At 47.5% G+C, this 23,831-nt stretch overlaps 1 protein-coding gene across 1 annotated transcript; it reads right to left on the bottom strand.

Annotated features, from left to right (window-relative positions):
* Nucleotides 1-2,583: 2,583 nt before the first annotated feature.
* On the bottom strand, nucleotides 2,584-23,385 carry LOC128344045 (keratin, type II cytoskeletal 79-like). Its single transcript, XM_053293478.1, has 11 exons — nucleotides 23,298-23,385; nucleotides 19,619-19,680; nucleotides 19,022-19,123; nucleotides 16,573-16,787; nucleotides 15,923-15,983; nucleotides 13,832-13,927; nucleotides 9,786-9,950; nucleotides 9,305-9,430; nucleotides 6,860-7,080; nucleotides 3,623-3,655; nucleotides 2,584-3,143 (listed from the first exon to the last, which is right to left on the bottom strand). The coding sequence occupies exons 1-10, from the start codon at nucleotides 23,383-23,385 to the stop codon at nucleotides 3,625-3,627; spliced, it is 1,167 nt and encodes a 388-aa protein (XP_053149453.1). The 3' UTR covers nucleotides 2,584-3,143; nucleotides 3,623-3,624.
* Nucleotides 23,386-23,831: the final 446 nt, after the last annotated feature.

Here is a 23,831-nt window from a genome sequence, read left to right as displayed (position 1 = left end):
AGCACAACTTATTATACTCAGTGCTGAGAAAAGAAAACCACAAAATCAAATCTTCCTTCTCCTCTCCTGATGTATCCTCTTCAAGAGAGGCACAGCATAAACTCTCTCTCTGCCTCCCAGTCCATTCGAATACATTTTGAATACATTTTAATATATTTTGAAATTCCCTCCTTTTGGGCTCCCCCCTCCTCCCTCCCTTCCCCCAGCCAATGGGGGCACAGTTGTCCATGACAACACTTGGTTTGTATATCAAGCCAGCTAAGAAGCAAGGAGATCACAAGCCAATCGGAAGCCAATGCCAGAAAACCAATCAGCAAAGGGAAAACAGGCCTCCAAAATGGCACTCAGAACATTGAAACGTTATGATTGAAATGGGGTAGTTTTGTTACGAGCTCAAAACAGGCCCTTAATTTAGAGGGAGTTTTGTTTCAAGCTTGAAAGACTTGAAATGGCCTGTTTTGTATTGAGACATTTTGACTTCAAAACGTTTTGCACATCCCTAGTCCTACGCCTTTAGGTCATGTTAATGATCTTTATACTGAGCTAGATGGACCAATGGTCTGACTCAATATAAGGCAACTTCCTATGTTCCTATGAAACCAGCATAAGCATGTTCAATTGCAATTCTTCAACTTCTAAGAGTCAGTTAAAAGCCAGCCTGGACAAATGAGAGGTTTTGTCTGTTTTTGTTTTTTAATACCTAGTCAGGTCTTTGGCTTTGCTGCTGCCGGTTTGTATGAGGGGATTTATTTGTGGGACTTATTTTCTTCTACCCTTCCAAAGTGCTTATCATTGTTGTTATGCCACAGCTTCCCTACGGATGGCAGGTTAAACAATAAAATAAGAGCATCTTACACTGAGAACTCCTGGAAGCTCTTCTCACAATCAGTGAGAAGAGCTTCTGTCGGGTCTGCGGGGAGAGCAGGCTTAGCCCACTTTCCCTGCGGACGATCCTGCCCAGAGCCCTGGGTGGCTGGATCAGCCACTCACACGATTGCTGGCTCCGTCACAGAGCCAGCAGGGGTGGCAAGGATTGGGGGCCGACTGGCCCCCAGAAGTTCCAGGATGCCCTGCGCAAGCGCGCAAGGCATCTTGGAGAGACCCCTGAGGCCAGGAGGCTGCTTGCAACCTCCTGGCCAGGGCTCTACTCATGTGTCACCATGTGCTGCAGAGACACACAAGCAACAAAATGAAATTAATGGAGTGTTTGCTGCCTTGGAAGCACGAGCCCAGTGGTTCCTACGATCAACGTAAAGTGGGCTAAGGGAGCTTAGCCAGCTCTCCGTTGTGGGAATAGCCTCCTTTTCTTCTTGCTCAGAGAAAATTGATAGGTTAATGCCCAGCTTATTTTGTGAGAGCATCCTTTTCCCCACAGTAGCCTACAATTTGCCTCTGGGAAGCCAACAGGCAAGAGGTAAGGGCATGACCTTTCACTTGCTGTTGCTCCCCTGCAACTGGTATTTAGAGGCATTTCACCTCCAAGGCTGGAGGTGGCCTATAACCAGGGGCGTAACGATAGGGGGGGCAGGCAGGGCACGTGCCCTGGGTGCCACCCCGGCGGGTCACGGGGGGCGCCAAAAAGTGGCTCCCCCCCACCCCTGGATTTCATTTCATTTCCTGAAACTCCCTTTTTTGCATCACACATTTGCTTGAGCAAATTCGGACCAGGCCTTGTTTATAATGAGTGAAGATAGATAGGTGCAAGAGTTGTTTTTTCACTAATTGCTTCTTGACCGGTGCTTGTAAACAGAAAGGGCTTCAGGACCTCAAGGCTTTGATGGGCACTTTTTAATTAGAACATAAATTACAGGTAATAGAGATGGTGGTTAATTAATTGCATATATATAATCCCCCCTCCCACTGAGTGCATCCCTGAAGGCAAATTATACAATAAAGAATCCCCTACTTTCTGAGTACCAAGCATTTGACTCACCAAATCCCAAATCAGTACAGTGGTTTTCAAACTAGGAATTCTGAGGCTGCTTTTGACTGCTTATTGGGGGTTCTTCAGTAAGAACAGCGGCTTACATGTCCCAACACATCACTGCCCGCACCACTGCGGGGCTCTAACACATGCAGTGACTGAGGGTGTTGTGCAAGAGGGCCGCACCAGAAATACTGACCTCTTGTGCAACTGCACATTGTGCTCTACTTCCACTATTCCCAATGTAAGTAGTCCACAACATGTGATCACACAAGTCAGTAGTTCCGGTACTGCCCTCTTGTGTTAGAGCCTGTGACCGCATGGCAGTTCTGAAATGCCTGTGTTATGCCACGAGACATGAAAGGCAGTAATGGTGGAGAAGCTGAGTGTTTTCGCTTTTACATGCTTACCAATGAGTGCGTACTGAGATGGAAATGAAAACTGGGTCCTGAGTCCAATACTAACTCCCACTAAGAGGTTGCCAATACAGGGGAGGGGGTGGGGGGCGGGGGGTTGGACAGAGTTTAATGGCATGCAAACTCCCACCAGCTGACCTTGAACACCATTTGGGCTTTCCAAGAATTTGAAAGGGATGCTTGAAATGCCCCCAAAATGGTGCCAACAAATTCCCCTGTTCCAAACTTAATAGCTTTGGGAGGTGGAGTGTTAAGCTGGGGAAGCAGGGCCGCAAAGGGTCAACCCACCCTTTCCGTGAGCTTTAGCTCCCGTGCAAACTGATTGCTGTTTCAAAAGTTAAAAAGAGGCCAGGAATTTGCATCATAGAAGTCCCACGTCTTATTTGGCCCTCAGTGAATGGCACAGCATAGCTCTTGGCATTTCGCTTGAGCCAGTCCTCTGAAAATAACAAACATGTTTACTCATATCTTGTAAAGAAAGGAAGGAAGGAAGGGTCTATATGTATGAAGCCAAATTGTATCTCTTTTCACTTCCTAACAAGAAAATTCATCCTTTTTCAGTCCATGCAGAAGTTGAAAAAGTATACAGTCAGTGTTCCCAGAAGAGTGCAGAGACTGGTCCATTTTCCATTGGGATTGGAAAGGTTTCACATCGGAAAGGCTCCAAAGTGCCTTCGTCTCTTCAGAGATGCAAATGGAAGTGTAGCAGCCTCTTGTGTTTCCAAAACCAGGCTCAAATCCAGCTCCTATTTCTCCTCCACAGACCCTACCTCAGGAGATGTTTAGAGTCAGGCCGGTCACAGCTGCAAGGTAAAGATGGGGCTTCATTATTTGAACTGCAACTTTTACTGATGCTCATACCTTTTCTCCCCTGGGAGGAAAAGCAGCATGGTGGTAGTGGCTTTCAGCAGGAAACTGGCATGAGGGGAAAAGAGGACCAAGAAGCCCTTCTTATTGTGCACCAGTCTCTCCATTCATATTGCAGCTTTCATGGCAGCAATGAAAACAAAAACTGGCCTTAAAAATAATTTTGGAATTACATACACAAGGGTGGGATGGGGGCACAGGGAACAAACTGCTCCAGAGTCCATAAGGCAGTGGGGCCCCAATATATTGGTTCATCTTGATAGCCTCAGGTGTGTGTGTGTGTGTGTGTGTGTGTGTGTGTGTGTGTGTGTGTGTGTGTGTGTTTTGCCCCTCTCTGCTGCCCTGAGCACACAACATGTAATTCCACCCATATATTCCAGACAAAGTTTGTGGGGTAAATATTAAAGCTACTTACATTTACAAGAGCACCGAGGAACTCTCATTCAGCCTATTGAAGAGAGAAAACTTTCATGACATTCATGCAGGGTATATAAATTGCTAAATATGCCCACACACTTCCCCTCCTCCAATAAAAATACTCCTTAGCATCATGTGGGCAGTTCCAGAGCTGTCTACATTGCTGCAGGGCTCTATCACACGTGGCACCACTCTATCGCACATGCAAGAGGGCAGCATTGCTACTGCTGACTCCTGCTCAGTTGCACATTGTACAGTACTCCCATTGGGAATAATGGAAGTACTGCGTGATTTGTGATATTTCAGGAGTCAGGACTGGTATTTCCCTCTTGCACAGCAGCAGCATTTCATGTGTTAGAGATAAGCACACAAGAACAGCCCTGCTGGATCAAGCCCAAGTCCAGCATCCTGTTTCACACAGTGGCCCTCCAGATGCCTCTGGCAGCACAAGCTGGGCATCCCATCACAAGCACCAGGAGGGGGAAGCCAAAAGGCAGACCCAGGCAGGGAAGCTGGAGCAGCCAAGTTCTATTTTTCACACAGAAAGTGGGGGAGGAAATTTTCTCCCATATTCTTCCTCATGAGAAGAACCATCTGTGGGTCATGAAGGCCAAATGAATGAGATGGTACTCATGTTGTACGAGGTGATGCTCTCAATGTATGAGAGCTTTCTCATGAGAGTGGAAGACGGAAGGAGGATGCTCCATGCAGGAAAGCTGAGGGCATGGGCACTTGGGCAAGTGCTTTCCTAGTCTCAGCGACTGCCACCAAGTCATTGTCAAACCCTGCACCCTGCCAACCCACCCATCAATGTGGAGATGTGCACGGCTACTCACAGCCCCCAATGGTGGCAGGGTGGCTGGAAACCGGTAATCAATGAGCCGCTTCAAGATCTACATACATATGCCGCAACACCAGCCCTGGCCCAGGAGTTTTGAATGGCTGGAAGGGTTCACTCCACAGCCCACTGCCCGCACCATCCATGCAAATGGTTGGTGTGGGGGGTGCTATTCACAGGGTCTGAAAGGCAGACCCCCCCAGAAGGGATTCGGAAGCAGTCAAGTTCTATTTTCAACAAAGAAGGGTTAGGAAAGGAGGACCCGGCCCCTTCCCCTTTGGGGGGGTTTGTGCCCACAAAGTTTAGCTCATGAGCAGCACAGGTCACTGAGATTGGGATCTGTGTGGATCTCGGCACTCCACACAAGCAGCCTAGCCCAGGATGTCCTAGCCTGGGCTAGGCTGCTCACGAGAACAGCCCCTTTTTCTGATATAAATAAAACAAAGCTGCATACCATACCAAAAGGATACCATACCCAAGCAGCACACCATTCTGTTTTACAATAATGCTGATTAACCAGAATGACTCATTTTAATATTTCACAAATATTTATATTTAAATATTTATATAAATATTTATATTTATATTTCACAAATATTATTTATGATCCACTGGTGCTATTCTCATGATTGATCAAAAATGGGCTGATGGAGCCGAGCCCAGTTTTGATCAGTCATGGGAAGCACCAGGCTCACAGGTGAGCTCGGTGGTTCTCTGGCGGCTAGCCCACCTCCCCTTACAGGAGGTTAATGGAGTGAGCACTCCATTCACCTTGTTTTTTGGATGGTGTGTCATCCATGGCTGCTTGCAGCCATGGCTGGAACTCTCGGAGTGGGGGACCCTAGGAAGGCACCACATACTCGCATGGTGCCTTTCTGGAGTTCAGAAGGGCCAGGGCACCACACGGTGGTGCTCCCCTTCCCCCGACCCCACAGGAGTGCTCGAGTGGAGCAGCCGCTCATCTGGGCAGCCAATCCGGCCTCCCAGCAATGAGCAACTGCTCGTCTGCAGGGAGAGCGGGCTAAGCCCGCTCTCCCCACCGAACTCCATCTGGTGCTTCACACAGATCATGTGAAGCGCCTCACTGAAGCTCTTCTCACGATCCGTGAAAAGAGCTTCTCTCGGGTCTGTGGGGAGAGCGGGCTTAGACCACTCTCCCCACAGACGATTGAGCCTGTAGCCTTGGGTGGCTGGATTAGCTGTCCACACGACTGCTGGCTCCATCACAGAGTTGGCGGGGCCGCAGGGATTGGGGGCCACGCGGCCCCCAGAAGTCCCAGCTTGCCCCGTGCGGGTGTGCGGGACATCCTGGAGAGACACCCAATCCTGGGAAGCTGCTTGCAGCCTCCTGGCCAGGGGTCTACTCATGTGTCGATATGTGTCGCTAACACATGAGCAACAAAATGAGGTTAACAGAGCACTCGCTCCGTTAACCACATTTAAGAGGAGGGCGTTTTAGGCAGGCTAGCTGCCTTGAGAGCTTGGCCTGAATTTCATTGATCGTGGGAATAGCCTCACTGTCTTCTCTAGTCAAAGTAGACCTTGCCTGTTTTTGAAACACTACAAACTGTTTATCAGAGACAATAGCAGGATAGCTGTATGCACTGGAGCGACTCTATCATAGCAACTTCAGCACTCTGAAAAACACCAGTGTCCATCTGCAACAGTAGACAAGTATGTGGGGCTATTCTGACAATTGGCAAAAATCGGGCTAGGAGAGCCTAGCCTGATTTTTGCCAAAAGTAAGAACCACCGGGCTTGGCTGCGAGCCCGGTGTTTCTCAAGCGGTTAACCCGCTCAAGTACCCCTGCCCTTAGCCAGAGTTTGCGGAGCGAGCAAAAAGCCACCTCCCGGCTCCAGGTGTCTCCCCAGTATGCCCTGTGCGCTCGCGCAAGGCATACTGGGGCTTCCGGGGGCTGTGCGGCCTCCGAGCTCCCCAGCCCCCACCGGCTCCATCACGGAGCTGGCAATCCTGTGGGCGGCCGATCCGGCCACCCAGGGCTCCCTCCACACTCGTGTGCAGGGAGAGCGGGCTTAGCCCTCTCTCCCCGCTCACTGGAAGAAACCGGGTCTCACTGATCATGAGACCCGGTCCTGTGTCTCTAACATAAGATAGCCAGAGCTGAAGAACCTTCTGGGAATCGAGCATCCAGGCTAGCCCCTTTTTGGAATAAGTCTGGGTAGAGTGTAGGGAAGAGAAGTCAAGTTCTGGAAGCCATCATTTTGTCTCAATTGTCTCTGGAGATAAGCTGAGACAATTGCCACCCTGATGGGTGGTGTAAGCAGCATGGATTCCAGTTCCTTTCAAAGCTGTCATTGGCATCCCTCTCCATCCTTTGCCTGGTGTGACACCGCTTGCCTCCAAAGCTAACAATAGCTGCAACCAGAAACTCATACCTCCTTTCTTCTCCCTCTAGCAGCCCACGGTACATGTTGATCTCGATATCCAGAGCCAGCTTTTCATTCAGTAGTTGATGGTAACCCTTCACAAGGCTGGCCAGCTCTTCTTTATTTGTCTGCAAGGCTGTGGAGAATTGGTTCAATTGGCTCACTGTATCGTTAACAACCGAGTCTCCTTTCTCCTCAGCTTTCTCAATATCTGATTCCAGCTTAGCCACCTGCAATGGAAAGCAACCGACTCACCATTAAGAACAAACCGCAACATATCAGGCACTTTCTGCCTGCATCCCTAGCACAATCCCATCCATGTTATTTGATTTAGTACCATCTGTACAAGTTCCTTTGCCCCACCATTTGCTTTCATTTGAAAGACTTGTCTTACCATAAGAATCTCCATGTTGGATCAAAGGTCTACTTATTTTACTGATCTATGGCCTGCATTTCCCTGTGAAAAACAGGCACAAAGTGGCGTGGCCATTAACAGTGGTAGAACAAAATATTAATTGGTCCACATGTTCCACAGTGGTAGGAGGGCGGAAAAAAGGCTGTGCTCCTCTGCTCTCCCTCCAAAAGTCCTTTAGGCTTCCAGAAATATGTCTCTGAGAGTTGTGCTTGGCTACAGAAGAAGCCTTTTCCGCAGATACTCTACAGCCTCCTTGCAAAGGCACTGGCCTTCTTCCATCCTCCAACAGTTGCAGAACAAGTGGACCAATACAAATTTTAAAAATAAAAATAAAACCAATATAAAGCAACATTTTAAAAACACACACAGTACACATGAAACAAATACAAGTTTTGCTGATTTAATAAGCTACCTATGAAAAGTCTGGCAAAAGTAAACAGTCATTAAAGGCAATGAAAGAGGGAATCTGACTTACCTTCCCAGGGAGAGAGTTCCTCACATGAGGTGATGTTATTGAAAAGGCCCTGTCTCAGTACCCACCAAGTGTATTCAAGTTAGAGGTGGGCCTCTGAGGCTGATTTAAGGCGTGGGCAGATTCACAGGGGAGTCTATAATAATAGTATTTGTATAGCCGCAAAGGGTTGAAAGCCCTACATAGTAGAGGGGGGAAGTGCAGGAGGAGGGCCCCAAGATTATGTTTTGCCCTACACGTCAGCCAACCTCTCAGCAGCCCTGGGGATGGTGGTGTATGATTGTAGTTCATCATGTGCAGGAGCTGGTGACTCCAAAGCAGAAAATATTTTATTGATCTATTATAGGGGTTCCCAGCTTTGGGTCTCCAGATGATCAGCCATTTTGATGGGGTGATAGGAGTTGTAATCCAATAACATTGGGGGCCCACGGTTGGGACCCCCTGATCTCCTACCCACTTAATCTTGTTTCCATAGTAGGGAGAATTACATGCCTTATCATTCATTCATCCATCCATCCATCCATCCATTTAATTTATATACTGCCCTTCCAAAAATGGCTCAAGGCAGTTTGCATCAAAATAAAAACAAGCTCAATTGTTAAAATTAAAACTATAAAAACAGTACAAAACCAATTAACAGTTAAAACATTTAAACAGTTAAAAACTCTGGGAGTTATTCGCACATGGCTTCATGCTTCGGGGCAAATGTTGAGTGAAGCCACTTTGAACTACACTGACAGCATTGAGGGACGCAGCCCCTCCCCTCTGCTCTTGGATTTTGTTTTGATGTAAGTTCATATGGCATGCCTTCTAGCCAATGTGGAGGAGGAGAGAGTGAGAGCTTCCTTAAGAGTGATATCTGCATTTCTAAAATCACTCTTATCATGCTAATGAGTCTACATCTGTGCCTCTCCCTATTTGCTCCGGTGTTTCCAGAAAAAGTAGCTTAAAACCAGCATTTTAAAAAATCCAGAAATACATCAAGATAAGCGAGAATTCGCTTCACAAAGCCCAATTTGTGTGTGGAGTGGGTCCTAGAACCTCGAAGGGTCTTCAGGGTAAGTTTGGCTGGTTTGTGAATGCACACACTCTCCTCTGAAGAAGAGTCAGGGCAGACGCCCTGTGTGTAAAGCCTCCAGGAGAAACAGGCCGAACATTTACAGCAGTTTAAAAACCTTGGAAGGCCAGCCCAAACAGGTAGGTTTTAAAGGCTCTCCTGAAGGCCAATAATGAGCTCAGAAGTGCATTCCACAACCCAGGAGCAGCTACAGAGAAGACCCGCCTCTGAATCGCCGGTGGTAACCGGAGGCGGACCTCCTCAGATGACCTTAAGGTACAGTGGGGATCATGCAGAAGATGGCGCTCACTAAAGTAACCCAGACCTAAGCCCTTCAGTGCTTTAAAGGTAATAACCAGCACTTTGTATTTTGCCTTGTAACATATTGGCAGCCAGTGTAACTGTTTCAAAACAGGCATAATATGGTCTCTCCGGGTTGCCCCATTGGGCAATCTGGCTGCCGCATTTTGAACGAAATGAAGTTTCCAAACTACGTACAAAGGTTTATACCTGTCTCTTCAGGTTGTCCACTTCATTCTGTAGCCTCGTCTTCTGATGGGTGAGCTGAGTGAGTTCCCTCTGGGAAACCTGCAGAGTGCTTCCATATTCCCCTGCCTTTGACTGCAGCTCTTCATACTGATTTTTTTTAAAAAAAAAAAAAGCACAGGGGAGCAATCACACACAAGCTATCACTTGTCTGTACTTCCAAGTGCCACATTCTACAAAAACATGTGGCCCCCATCCCAAGCTCAAACAGCCCACCAGCCTAACTAATTGTCCAATCCAGGTCCAGACTGCAGCAGGGGGAACTGCTGAAGCCCCCACTTCCTGCTGATGTAGGGGACCCAATCTGGCTGCTGTTTAACATTTTTAAAATCCAACATGTACTTGCAAAACACACACTTAATGAAACGGGTAGTTTGACCCTATTTTGAATTCAACCATGGAAGAGATGAAACAATTTCATTTTCTCAGCTAGTACAGTACTCACCTTCTTCTGCAGCTCTGACTCGGCCTCAGCACGGCTACGTTGGACAATCAGCTTATACTGCGATTCAATTTCTGGAATGATGTTCTCCATATCCAAGTGTCTGCTATTATCCATAGGGACAACCAGCGAAGTATTTTCCCCAAAAGATTGCAGTTGAGATACCTCCTGCAAATCACATCAATACCAGAGAGAGCAAATGGTGGTCATTTAGAGCAGCAAGTCTTACTTAATGGCAGCCTTTGCACATAACATAAATCTGGAGGCGAACATGCCAGAGGTTCAGTTTCATGGTTGTTCAAATGCATAAAACCGCCATTTTGTCAACCATCGAACCTGAGCTTTTCCATCCCAAACCATAATTTGAACCTTCAATTTGTAGTGAGTTTCTCTGCTTCAGACCTCAGGTTTGAAGCCGGCATCGTGATGTCTGGATTCTGTCGCCGTCGTAACCTGAGTTTTGTGTACTGGCTGCTCCCAATACCATAGAGAAGGAGGCTCAGACCATCCCAGAAATGTGTCAGCTCTATGCCTGCCACGGTTCTCACTGGCTGCCTCTCTTATCAGTTGCCCCACACTCCACAGTCTCCGAACTCCTCCTTTCATTGCCCGGCAATGAAAATGCCAGGCAATGAAAATGCTGGGATGCCATGTTGGCACGTCCCAACCTACAATACATGTAAAGAGAGAGAACCACATTGAGGGAGGGCCGCTTTCCACTGCATCTTATGTCTCCCACTTTGCCAATCTGCACAAAAAGAGATGGAATGATAAGATGGGCACAATGGTAGAGGTCTACACAAAACAAGAGCTGCAGAAATATTTGCACAAGCACATGGAGTCCTGGTGACACAAGGAACTGGCCAACTCAATTGTTGTTTCCCAAAGAAGATCACACATGACAGGGGAGTGATACCCGAAGTTTGGGTAAAGGAGAGCGTAAGAGGTTCTGTTCTATTTTTTGTACAAGTTTGTAGGGGAAGGGAGGGACAGCCCCTTCCACTTGGGTGCAAGCATGCAGTCTAGACCATACCTCATGAGAAGAACCATCCTGGTTTACAGCTAGGTATTGGTTACATTAAATGGGCTCGAAAGCCCAATGTGGGATGATCATCTCATCCTGCCAAGGACCGCTTTCTCATGAGTGTAAGAAGCCATAGAGGCACACATGCAGGCCGGAGAGCTGTTGCCACCCAGCCCAGTTGCTAGATCCCTGCAAGCCCCAGGGAAGGATATCCCGGCCACTACTGCGAAGCAGGAGTCCAAGCACTCCCTCTTGCAGTCTGGAGTCTCCCTGCAACACATGCCCATGTTTTTTATGCCCCACATGGCCACCTGGCTTGCCAGGGGTCACTGTAATTCACAGGTGACTTTCCCCAGGATGCCCCACTGCAGCCGGTTTACATATGCCGCAACACTGGTCCAAGCCCAGGACATTTGAATATGGAGTAGGCTCTATCCCCGGTGTTTCCCTACTCTGCCCACCCAAGACTGTCTGGATACAAGGCGTGGCCAGGACTCTTCTGGAGCATGTCGGAACTCAGTGGACAGGGGAAGGTACAGAGTATGACCTCTACTACTAACTAGAGATTCTGGGGGCCCCACATTAGTGGGGCCTCCTAGATTTGGATGGCTTACCTCTTGAGAGTGCAGTCCAATGGAGGCCCCAAGCTCATGGAGCTCTGGTCCTCCCCAATGGACTAGCCCTGTCATGAGAGGGATAATCCCCGACTGGCCAGCTGACATGGGGGCAGGAGTGTGTTGGGGCTTCCTGGAGCATTCGGACCAGGTCTGCTGTTCCAAGAACATCCTTTGTCACATTGGATCAAAGCCCAGGATCATTTGCCCACCATCATATACGTGTTCCCTCCTAGGATGTCATCATGACCCCTTCCAGGAGTAACAGGAAACTGGTGCCCCTCTGCATCCCAATATCAGTAGTTCTGCATCTGCATGGGAGGAGAGGGTTTAAATCCCTTTCCCTGCTGAGGGGAATTGATCGAGGCTAAAAAGGTACAATTGCACTGGGCATGCCCCCTCTAAGATTGTGGCCAATGGTTGCCACTCTCCTGATGTGCTGATGTCTTACTATATTTATTTATTTATTTATTTATTTGATTTTTATACTGCCCTTCTGTAATGGCTTAGGGTGGTTTACAATTAAAAACAGAAACCATTAAAACCAATAACAATTAAAACAGAAATATAAATATGAACACCAGTTAAAAACATCTTTAAAAACAATTAAACTATCAGAACAATTAAAACCCTGAAAACAAGGTTAACATTAAAACAATTTGTGCTGGTCAACGACCGTAATAAAGATTATTATTATTATTATTATTATTATTATTATTAAAACAATTAAAACTAATTAAAAACCCTAAAACACCAGGCCAAACAGATGGGTTTTAAGGGCTCTCTTGAAGTTCAGTAAGGAATTAAGATTACGAATTTCTGATGGGAGTGTATTCCACAGCCCGGGAGCAGCTACAGAGAAGGCCCACCTCTGAGTCGTCACCAAACGAACCGGTGGTAACTGGAGGCGGACCTCCTCAGATGAGCTTAAGGTGCGGTGGGGATCATGTAAAAGAAGGCGCTCTCTGAGATATCTCGGACCCAAGCCGTTCAAGGCTTTAAAGGTAATAACCAGCACTTTGTATTTTGCCCAGAAACATATCGGCAGCCAGTGTAACTGTTTCAAAACAGGTATAATATGGTCTCTCTGGGTTGCCCCAGAGACCAATCTGGCTGCCGCATTCTGAACTAACTGAAGTTTCCGGACTGTGTACAAAGGCAGCCCCACGTAGAGTGCATTGCAACCACAGCCCCTAATGGCACTGCCAGCAGCTCTAGTGAGTACTTTACTTGAAAGTTCTATCTTTTTGGAAAGATTTTTAGAAGCCACCTGCTCCTGTTACCCCATAATTCTTGCCGGATTCCACTTTTCCAGTTGGCTCTGAACTGGGCCCGAACTGGTTCAAATTCAAACCTAACCAGGTCCCGATCTGGGGCGGGGACAAAACTGGTCTGGCCCAGTTCAGATTCAAATGGAGCCGGGGAAACTGGTTTTGTGCACACCCCTAGTGTGTAGTTGAGCCTATGGAGCTAAATAAGGAAATCGATTTATTAAAAAGAATGGAGGGGAGGAAAGGCAAAGGGAACAGAAAAGAAAGATGAATATTGTTTTCCTTCAATTTTCATTATCTTATTAAAAATGTATTGGAGCCTTCCCTAAATTTCTCACATTCTTTGCAAAACCCCTTTTGCTTCCCTTCTATCTTTGTTTTCCTCCATTCCTTCTCTTCTTATTTCTCCTCTCTTTCTATCTTTTCCTTTTTCTATCCATTTTCATTTCCCCTTCCACCTCATTTTCTTTCTTCCTGTTAGAAAATCCAGGGATAAGGGGATGTTTGTGAATGGACACCATTTGTGCAGTAGGAAACAAAGTGCACCCTCCCCCACCCTTAAAGTCTGACCCCCCTCACACACACTGCCTTCGAACCTCCCCCGCCCAGTTCTGTGCACATCCCCACTCCTATTGTCTCCGACCAGAAATGGTTCTCTCCATGTGGTGCCAGGGAGTCTGTGCAGCATGTTCAGTTTTGGCCAAAGCTTCACACAGGCCCAAGAAACAATCAGGGAAGCACACTTAGGGTTGATGGGGGCCACCACTGGAGTGAAGAACACGGTGAAGAACACTGCTCTGCGTGCTATGGGCATGCGTTGTCATCTGACCCAAGGCTAGAGTTGCCATACTAAGTTTAAGATTGGTGGTATGGCAACCCTAGCCTTGGCTCAGATGACAACGCATGCCCATAGCATTCAGAGCAGTGTTCTGTGGCGTTTTACACAAGTGGCATTTTACACAAATTCCAAACAGTTGGAGGATTTAGAGGAAAGTAAAAGATGTTGATGGCATCAGCAGAATTTCCTAGGAGGTGTTTGCACATCTCAAGATTGCCCTTTGAGTCTGCCTAAAGACACAAAAGAAGTCTGCTGTGAACTGGAAGCTTCCTCCTGCAACAGCAGAGGGAAGCTGTTCTTACCTCCTGGAATATTTTGCTTAGGAAGTCAATCTCACCAGTCAAATTTTCCACCTCAGAACGCAATTTGCCAGTCTCCAGATAGACACTGTCAACTTCCTGGGGGTGGGCGTGGGAGCAAAGAAAATCAGAAAGAATGCTAGATTAGATAGTCCTTGGCCTCATTCAGCAAAGCACTTTGCTTCATAATAGGTCTGTGTTATCTGCCACATACTTTACACCTTCCCTGTACTTCATAAATCTTGTTAGATTCTGTTGGAGATGGAGTTCCAGTGCATCAACATTTTGCACCAACTATCCTAATGACCACTAGGGGCATTGGGAGTAGAGATAGTAAGTAAGGGTCTACCTAACTGTTCTACCTGTCTCTACTCTATGACCCCTGGTCTGACTCTTCCACATTTCCTGTGATGAGTCACAATCCTTCCTTTCCTCCTAGAGAGAAGATGGAAATATCTCTCTCCCTCCTTACCTATTCATTGAGGTGATTCTTACGAGCAACAAAAAGCGAGCTAAGGGAGCCTAGTCCACTTTTGGTTGATCGTCTGTTGCCAACAGGAGTCGTGCAGCTCCCAGCAGCAAACCCCACTATTTCCCCTTCCCCTTAGCCGAGGTTAGCGGAGCGAGCACTCCGCTAACCCGGGTTTTTTTTATCGTGAGTTGCCGCGGCGTGGCTCTATGCCGCAGCAACTCATGAGGAAACCCCTGGTGGGGAGGCTAAATGCAGCCTCCTAGCTCAGGGGGTCTCTCCAGCATGTCATCCAAGCTCATACAGGGCATGGTGGAGCTTCCGGGGGCTGCACAGCCCCTGAACTCCACAGCCCCTGCTGGCTTGGTAACGGAGCCGGCAGTCATGTGGGTGGCCGGTTTGGCTGCCCACAGCTGACTGACGGGCTGTCTGCGAGGACAGCAGGCTAAGCCCACTCGCCTCGCAAACCCCATCTCAGCAGTTCCCACTGATCATGGGAACCGCCTCATTATGTAGCTCTTTAGATTAGGTTTACGTCTTTCCTATCCAAGTGTACTTAACGAGTAAACACTTAGTATTTAGTTCCACAAGGATCTCCATGTGTTTTCTCTAAAAGTTGCAACAACTCAACCATCCTCTGTTACCTACTGAGCCAGGTCTCACAATCAGTGAGACCCGGTTTAGCAGGGTGCGTGCTCTTAGCCCGCTCTCCCCGCACACGAGCAAGGAGGGAGCCCTGGGCGGTCAAATCGGCTGCCCACATGATTGCCGGCTCTGTGACGGAGCTGACAGGGGCTGGGGAGCTCAGGGGCCGCGCGGCCCCCAGAAGCTCCAGTATGCCCTGTGCGAGTGCGCAGGGCATACTGGGGAGACCCTCAGAGCTGGGAGGCAGTTTTTCGCATCCCCTCCGGGGGTCTCCTCATGAGTAGGCACGGCACAGCGTGGAGCTGCACTGTGGCTACTCACAAACTTGAAAACCAGGTTTGCAGAGCACTTGATCTGCAAACCTGGTTTTAGGGGAGGGGTATTTGAGCGTGCTACCCTCCCTAGAACCACCGGGCTCGCAGCCGAGCCCGGTGGTTCTCACGATTACAGAAAATCGGGCTAGTAAAGGATAGCCCGATTTTCTGCAGTCGTGAGAATAGCCTCACTCTGTAAATGGAGTGTGTGCTCATTCCTTAATGTTCTGCTGATTTACCTACTGGGGGTAAAAATTAACAACCTCAAATAGATTATTTCGGACACCTGACACCTTCCTCCATCAATAACAGTAGAAGTATGCCTAACTTGTTTTAATTTCAGTGGGACTTGCTCAGTAAATTTAATCAGGATACCAGCCAGTTATTTCTGTAGACTCCATCCTACATTTTTTCCCCTTTAAGATTTCAATTTAAAAACTTGACTAAGGGACACTTAAAATTGATAAATATTTTGAGGCAATTATGCTGAGTGCTGATTTACTAGATTCAATGTTATATATCTTCAATATGACCATGATAATTTTAGGAAGCAAATTCATGAGAAGGCTTTGCTTGATCATTTTGGCTTCCCGGGTTCACTTCAGAGATATGGGTTACTCTTACTGCCCACCACCATGGGATTCTGTAAAGAGCTAAAGCTCTTACCTCCTTGAGCACCACAAACTCATTCTCAGCTGCCATACGTCTGCCAATTTCCTCCTCGTACCTGTATGCAGTGAAAGAAGACAATTTTAGTTTATAGCTTTTAGTTTATAGTTGTATAGTTTCAGTTGTAGAGGTTTTTATTGTATTTCAAAATGTTTTAATTATGTCAATGTTTCAATGGCTTTATATTGTGAACCGCCCAGGGACTTTTTTTGTATGGGGTGGGATATAAATGTAGTAAGTAAGTAAGTAAGTAAGTAAAATTTCACTCCCCATCCTGCCTCATGTGTGTGTGTCTGTGTGTGGGGGTCATCCCCCCCGCCCCACCAGGAAGAACGGCACACAATGAGGCTATTCCCACAATTGCCCAAAAGCGGGCTAAGGGAGCCTATTCCCTGGCCACTGCTTTTATTCTCTCTCTCCTCCCCTTTTCACAGAAGGAGCCCTCTTGGTGGCTGCAGCTCCCACTTTAAAAATAGTTAAGATCACTTATAGACAGGGCACCACACTAATGACAGGGGGCAACTCTGAGGAAGGATGCCTCTGGTGCCAATAATGAGTATAAAGAGCCTTTCAGCCTTTCAGCCATGGAAATAGGTGAGGATCTGAAGCAATGGTGTATTATTAATAAACAGGAATACACAGCTTACATTCTCTTTGAGTGTTCAGTATGCTGTTGCACTTTATACAGTTCTGTCTCCAGAGCATTTTTCTCACTAGTGGCTGTGTCTAGTTCCCACTTTAGCTCTCTGATGTGACTTTCATAATCAGCACCCAAATTTTTGGTGAGTCCTTTCTGGCTTTGCTGTTGCAAGAGCATCCACTTGGTGGAAAGAACCTTGTTCTGTTGTTCTAAGCACTGGACCTGAAAACCACAAGGCACACAGATGGTGAATACCACACTGGAGAGAAGTTCATCACACCTATCAGTCACAGCGACAAGGAACCCTTTCCCAGAGCCTCCTTTGAGATTCGGTTTAGGGATGTGTGAGCTGTTGCAGCACAGCTCCACCCTGTGTCTCCTGGTAGCATCTGAAGTCCATGCTCACATACAAGGCGTCTATATCACAGCTCCTCCCCAGGCCAGAAACAGAGCAACATAGTAATGGGAAAGAGCTGCTTCTATCAAGCAACTGAGTCACAAATAAAGTCAACAAAGGGTATATTTTAATAAGCAAGGCATGCACAAGATCTGCTGCATCACTCAGCAACTCCTTCTGGGCCCGGGCCAAATCCTCTCCTCTTTACTTCCTGTTCTCTGTGTTACAGGAAACAGACTGCAGGTGGACCTCGTTCTCTGTTCCCAGCTACAGCCGTGGATACCTGAACTGCGGATAACGAGACTGTGAGGCTATTCACACACGCATGCAAAACTGGGTTAAGGGAGCCCAGCCTGGTTTTGCACACGTGTGTGAGTTGCCGGGATTGGGCCGATCCCGGTGGCAACATGACAGCAAACCCGCCTAAGTAGCCACCCTTTAAAACAAGGCTGAGGAAACGAGCGCTCCCTAAACCTCTTTTTTTTGCTTGTATGTCAGCCGCGGCTGGCACATCAGGGAGGGGAGGGGGGATCCCCATAATGCACCACACACTTGCATGGTGCATTATCAGAAATCCATGTGCAGAGCAATGTGCAACGGCATGTCCTGGCACCCGACCCTCGGAGCTGCTGGAGGAAGCTACTGCTCATCTGGGCCGGTGATTCGCCCACCCAGGGAAGGGGAGACAACTGTCTGCAGGGAAGGTAGATTTAACCCGCCTTCCCCGCAGCCCACCCATGAGCCCTTCCCAGTGCTTGTGAGAAGAGGCTCACTGAGTGAATGAGAATTGGGGGGTTAGGTTCCTGGGGGTTTAAAATGGGTTAAAAGAGCTAAAAAGGGAATAAATAATAGAAATAGAGTGCCATACCATGCTCCAGCTGTCCAGCAATCCCCCCCCCAAACCCCCCAATTTTGGCCATTTACCACAAGAAACTGCAGGGGGAGGAGGAGGAGGATTTTACAAACGAACCACAAAATATCTCCTTTACTTAACATTTTTTATGTACGCCTCTACAGCGGCTAGAATTATATATGCACAGAAATGGAAGAGTAATGAACTGCCTTCAAAAGAAGATTGGCTGATAAAAATTTTGGAACATGCGGAGATGGCAAAACTTACAACACTGATAAGAGACCAAAATTTGGAAGGCTTCAAAGAAGATTGGAAACCATTCTTGTATCTAAAGAACTATTTTCCTACTATGGACTTTACAGCAGGGTTTGAAATTTAGTAAAAAGCTGCAGGTTGGGTAGATTAACTGTGTTTGTAAGGGTTCAAATTTAGGTTTTGAATTATTATTATAGCAAGGGTAAACTCTATAGCCGATGATTCATGAAGAGAAGCGTGCGGGAAATCCACTTTTGTGTATATTGTAATGAATGACAATACTACTATTGTTAAAATCAATAAAAATTGAATTTCGGGGGGGGGAACTAACCACAAAATATCTCCTTTCAACAAAATGTTGGCGGGAAACCACCTTCGAGGTCATTTCCAGCCAACTAGGAACCCCAGATACATGGATTTTAACCATTTAAAACCCACATATCCAAGGTTGGGTCTCCATTGCCCAGCCGTGGGTCCCATTGCATCAAAAGTCCTATTCAAGAAAGGTTCTGTAGTTTAACACACTACAGTCTAATGCGGGCAAACGTGCTCTGAATTCTTGACTGAAAATAGGCCAGGCCTACAAAATATGTTGGATGGTAAGTCACTCACATTGTTTGATTGATGCTGTCATGAATGGGGCAGGAGCTCAGCTACAGTTCAGGGACATGTTGCTTTCGTTTTGCTTCTTTGAGCATCAGAATATATAAATGCTTCTAGTCACAACGGGCCAGGGCAGATGGTCCAGCTACAAAGTATGCGTCGAATATCTCACCAGAATTAACTTCAAATCTGGTTAAGCACAAATGTTAACCCATCAGACCGTGCTTCAGAACATCAAAAGGCCTAATCATGTGTTGCACACCGTCTGTTTGGAGATGCACAGAGGTGGGAGTTTTCTGCTGATGCTGATAAGGAACAAATCAACAGAAGCAATGCTTCTCACCTCACCTTGTCAATGAATGAGGCAAATTCATCGTTGAGGATCTTGAGTTGCTCTTTCTCCTGTGTCTTCACATAGGGAATCTCCGGGTCCAGTTGTATATAGGCTGGCTTCAAGAGAGGCACATGCACATTTTGGATACCACCTCCTGACCTAGTGATGGCACCACTTCTACCACCCCCATAGCCACCATTTCGATAATATTGCCTTCCTGCACTTAGGTCAGAAATAGTCCTGCTGCCCAGACTTTCATCTATCTCAAGACTCTTCAGCAATGGATAGGAGCTGTAGCTGCATTTACTTTCAGGTTTCCCAAAGCCACCCAGAGACCTTGAGCTGAAACCCCTCCTACTGCCTCCATAGCATTTGCTGCCAACTTGGCGGGACATGTCAGCCCTGCTTTTAGGATGGCAACAAAATGTAAGCACCCAAGATGAGAGCAAATATGTCTGGATGTTGGACTGATGCTTTTTATCTGCTTCAGAAGAGGGGCTTGGTCACTGGAGGCTGAGGATGGATAATTATCTTAATGAGTGTATACATGTTGGGGACACATTGATATTTAGCTCATCATAGAAATGGCCTACTAACTCATCTCTACTTACCAGAAAAAGCACTGTTCCTGCTGCTGGGTATTTGCAGAGGCTTAAGTGAACCTTCAAATGAACTGCTTATTCAGCCAGTTGTTAACACTGGAATGATACTGAATTTGAAAGGGAGAAAAAAATGCTTTGATGTTTTATCAAAATCTAATACTAATTATATGGCTACAAAATTGCAGGGCAATTCCCCCAAATCAACACTGCAGGAAGAGCTTGTATTTAGGTTTATCTGCTTTCCAACGTTTGTATAATAGATACATAAAAGTAAGGTCGAGAGAACCTCCCATAACAGGGTCTTCTCTGTTTTAGCCCATGCACTGTGGAATTCATTATTATAGATGAAAGTCAGGCTTTGGCTACTTCTATAACTAGGTTTCGCTGCAAGGTAAACATTTGAACTGGACTGGTTAGATTTGAACCGGCCTGGTTAGAGCTCAAACTGACCCTGACCCTGACAAAGTGGGGCAGGTCTGAGTTCAAGCCAAACCAGGCCTGGTTCAGATCAAACTGGTTTGGCCCAGTTTGGCCAGTTCAGGATCTGATAAGGATTCCCCTTAACAAGCATTGGGAATCCCTAGAAAGTGAAATGGGGTTGAAAGGGGGGGTCACCTTGCCCACGGCGGCAGTTCTGCATGGTGGCGGGCTGGGAGTGGCTCCTCTAGGCCCCACTGGAGTTCCCCGCACTTCAGCACATGCGAGCTGGGGCCCGGTTCAAGCCTCCACATATGAGCAGAAGCCACTGACTTCCACACATGGTTGGAGGCCCAAACCAGGTCCCAGCTGGCATGCACTGAAGGGGGAGTGCTGGCACGGGAGCTCCCACCAGCCCACCACTACCATGGAGCTGCCCCTGCTTTTCACCCCCATTTTTTCACCCCCACTTTTCAACCCCATTTCACCTCCTAGGGATCCCCAATGCTTGTAAAATGGAATCCTTATTGGGTTTCCTTTTCCAAGCATCCTGAACTGGCCAAACCAGGCTGAACCAGTTTGATCTGAACCAGTCATTTAGCAATAGCACTTACATTTATATACCGCTTTATAGCCGGAGCTCTCTAAGCGGTTTACAATGATTTTAGCATATTGCCCCCAACATTCTGGGTACTCATTTTACCGACCTCGGAAGGATGGAAGGCTGAGTCAACCTTGAGCCCCTGGTGAGGATCGAACTTGTAACCTTCTGGTCACAGGGCAGCAGTTTTACCACTGCGCCACCAGGGGCTCAGCTTTAGCTGGTGTTGAGGCTCAGAGAGCATTTTCCTTATTGCTGTTCCTAGTTTGATTCCTATAGGACATATGGGGGAAAGGACTGTCTCCTAGAAAAATTTTTACAGGTTCCCCAGACACTCTCATGACCTTCAGACATAACACCAAACCATAGGTTCAATGGGCTCACAGGTCCATACACCCCTCCCCCCCCTGTCCACAGTCAGACAAAATGGAGAGCAATATAAATGCAGTCATGCTGACTGCAGAGAGGAGGGGGAACTGGTTGCTGGGTCGTCCTTCTTTAATGAAGGACAGCCTCAGCAGTCAATGGCAACTGGAGTGAAGGAGGAGCTTCCTCCTTCAACTCCAGGTCCATGAGGTTAAAACTGAGATGCCAGCATTTAAATATAATGTTGATGCCAGCATTTGAATAAAATGTTGGAGTTTATGATGGCAAAACCCTACCAAAGGTTCAGATTGGAATTTGGGGAGGAAAACCGTGGGTCCCTTTTTGCCCTTTACTGCTATTGCCCGCTTTCGGATGTACAGCTACAGAAACCAGAGGTGAAGGGACCTCCGGTTTCCTGTTACATCTGTATTTGGCCAAAGCTTCTTCACACAAGCATCTAAACCTGGGTTGTCTGCTTCTAACCCAGGGTTGTATGCACATGTGAATCAGAGCAAATGCCCCAAGCCCTGCTAGTCCGAATCTGGGTAACCCTGCTTCTAACCCTCAGTCCTAACCCAGATGAAGAGCAGGAGCCCACATACATGATTTGTCAATTGTGTGTCTGCTTTTTGCTGTTTCATGTTTCTGAAGCCAGCCACCATATCTGTGAGAGGACATTGCAGTTCGATGGGCTGCTATCTGTGAATGAGCTGTTCTGTACAGGCTACTTTATAGTCCATGCTAGCAATTGCTGGCATAGGGTTTGCCCCTCCTCTTTCCCCCTTGTGGCCTCAGAGCATGGCTATGGAGGTTTCCTGCCCCCTGGCTGCACAGAGCATTGTGGGAAGATGCTTCCCATTCTTGACAGCTTTCTTGGCTCTGAGCTCACCAGCTCCAGCTCTCCTGAGCCCAATGGAGGCTCTGCTCATCTGCACATTGTGGGGTAAGGGACCTTCCAAGTCCCAAACTGCTCCTTCTGATTGTCTGCAAGAGCCCACTCTCTGTTGCCTTCCCCTGTCTCTCAGCTTTCATAAGTAACTCCCTACTTGGTGAAGCAATTCAGGCGTAGGAAATAGATGCAAAACGGTGCATTAGAACCGGCCAGCGGTTTGGTTCATGCAGTTGAACCAGGCTGAACCAGTTCTGCTCCATTCAGCCCAGTTCGGGTGGTTATGCTGGTAAGAGGGAAGCCGGTAGGGTGTGGCAGTGGCCTGCCAGCAGCTCCTCAGCAGTAACAGCTGCTGAGGCTAGAACCGGGCCCTCACAGGCCCGCACTGCTGAGGGGGGTGCCAGTGGGACCTGGGGGAGCCACTGCCAGCGCCGGCAAGGAACCACTGCTGTCACTATGCCAGCCCCAAGCTCCCAGCACCAGTAAGGTGCCCTTTCACCTGCCCCACCGCCTACCCCATCAACTCCTTTAGAGTTAGGGATCCCCTTTGCATGTAAAGGGGAATCCTTACTGGATTCCCCTTGACAAGCATAGCCACCAGAACCAGGTTGAACTGGGCCAAACCAGTTTGATCTGAACCAGCCCCAGTTCAGTTTGAATTTGGACTGGCCCCCTTGCAGGGAGGGGCTGGTCTGATTCGAGGTCAAACCAACTCAAATCGAACCAGGTTGAGGAGTTCTGCACACCCCTCAATAGTGCTCTCTCTAACAAGGATTCTCAGATGCTCTGCAGCAGGTGTTACTGCAATGGCCTTTGGCTTGGGGAGGGAGTTGTAATCAACAAGATCTGGGAATGCCTGTTAGAGGGAACACTGCCCCTAACCTAGAACGCAGTCACACAGACGTTATTTCCACCCTAGTTAGAGCAGGTAGAAGACATGTGAGAGAAATTACACAGTCTCTGACATGCAATCTGACTGTACGGCGTGTCTATCCATATATTCAATGATCCTGTTTGCATGCTGAGCCACTGAAAGCTCGTTCACACAAAAGTGCAAAAAATGAAATAAAATTCATGCATGTCTATCCTTTCTTCGGATCCTGGAGCTCTTTATGAGAAGTTCCTGAAAATTGCTTTTCTTTTTTCAATTTAGAGAAGGCCTTTGAGTCTTCTGGGGAATGATGTGCTCTGAATGTAATATGAACATTGTGCCTCCACCTGCAGAATGAGCAAATGAAGGCACAGTGAGCCTGCCAGCCCAGAAGCCTATTAACTTCTATGAAAAGGGAAGTTGAGGGAACACAGCCACTCCTAAGAAGCAAATTATTCTGCACAGACCAGGCCATATAACAAGAGAGTCCACATATTTGCTCTCTCGATTTCTCTTCCTTCCTTGATAATTCTAGCTGCCTTACCTTTCTTATTGTTGCCCTCAACTCTTTCAGCAATAGTAACTTCCCATTCCCTCACCGTGAGGAAGATGACGTAAATCCAGAAAGGCATCTGCTGGGAAAGGCTTCCGCACTTGAATTTCTGCTTCCCACGCAGTTGTTAAAAGCACAGGAATCCAGTCAAAAAGACCCCCCCCCAACCTTGCAGCCAACTGAGGACAAAGATCCCATACCGATAGGAGGCTTCATTTGGGCAAGTTGGAGGAGAAAACCAAATCCCCTCTTCAGTGAAAGTGTGGGGAGGAAGCAGGATCACAACTTCTGGCCCTAATCCTGCCATACCCAGAGGCCATGTCCCAAAGCACAGACCAGGGGTGTAGCTATAATTGAGCAGAAGGGTTAAAAGGACTCAGGCCCCTGGCTCCTGAGGGCTCCCCAGCTCCACCTCTCTTTCTTTTCTTCATTATCTCCCTCACTCCGAGGAGTTGCCAGGGAGAGGGGAGAACACGGGCCCCCTATACCCTAGCTACGCCCCTGGCACAGACACATTCAGTGTTT

Source organism: Hemicordylus capensis, chromosome 2, assembly GCF_027244095.1.
Source record: "Hemicordylus capensis ecotype Gifberg chromosome 2, rHemCap1.1.pri, whole genome shotgun sequence".
In the NCBI taxonomy this organism is placed as follows: domain Eukaryota; kingdom Metazoa; phylum Chordata; class Lepidosauria; order Squamata; family Cordylidae; genus Hemicordylus; species Hemicordylus capensis.
The sequence above is the reverse complement of the archived record's forward strand: the minus strand, read 5'-3'. Positions and strand labels throughout refer to the sequence as shown.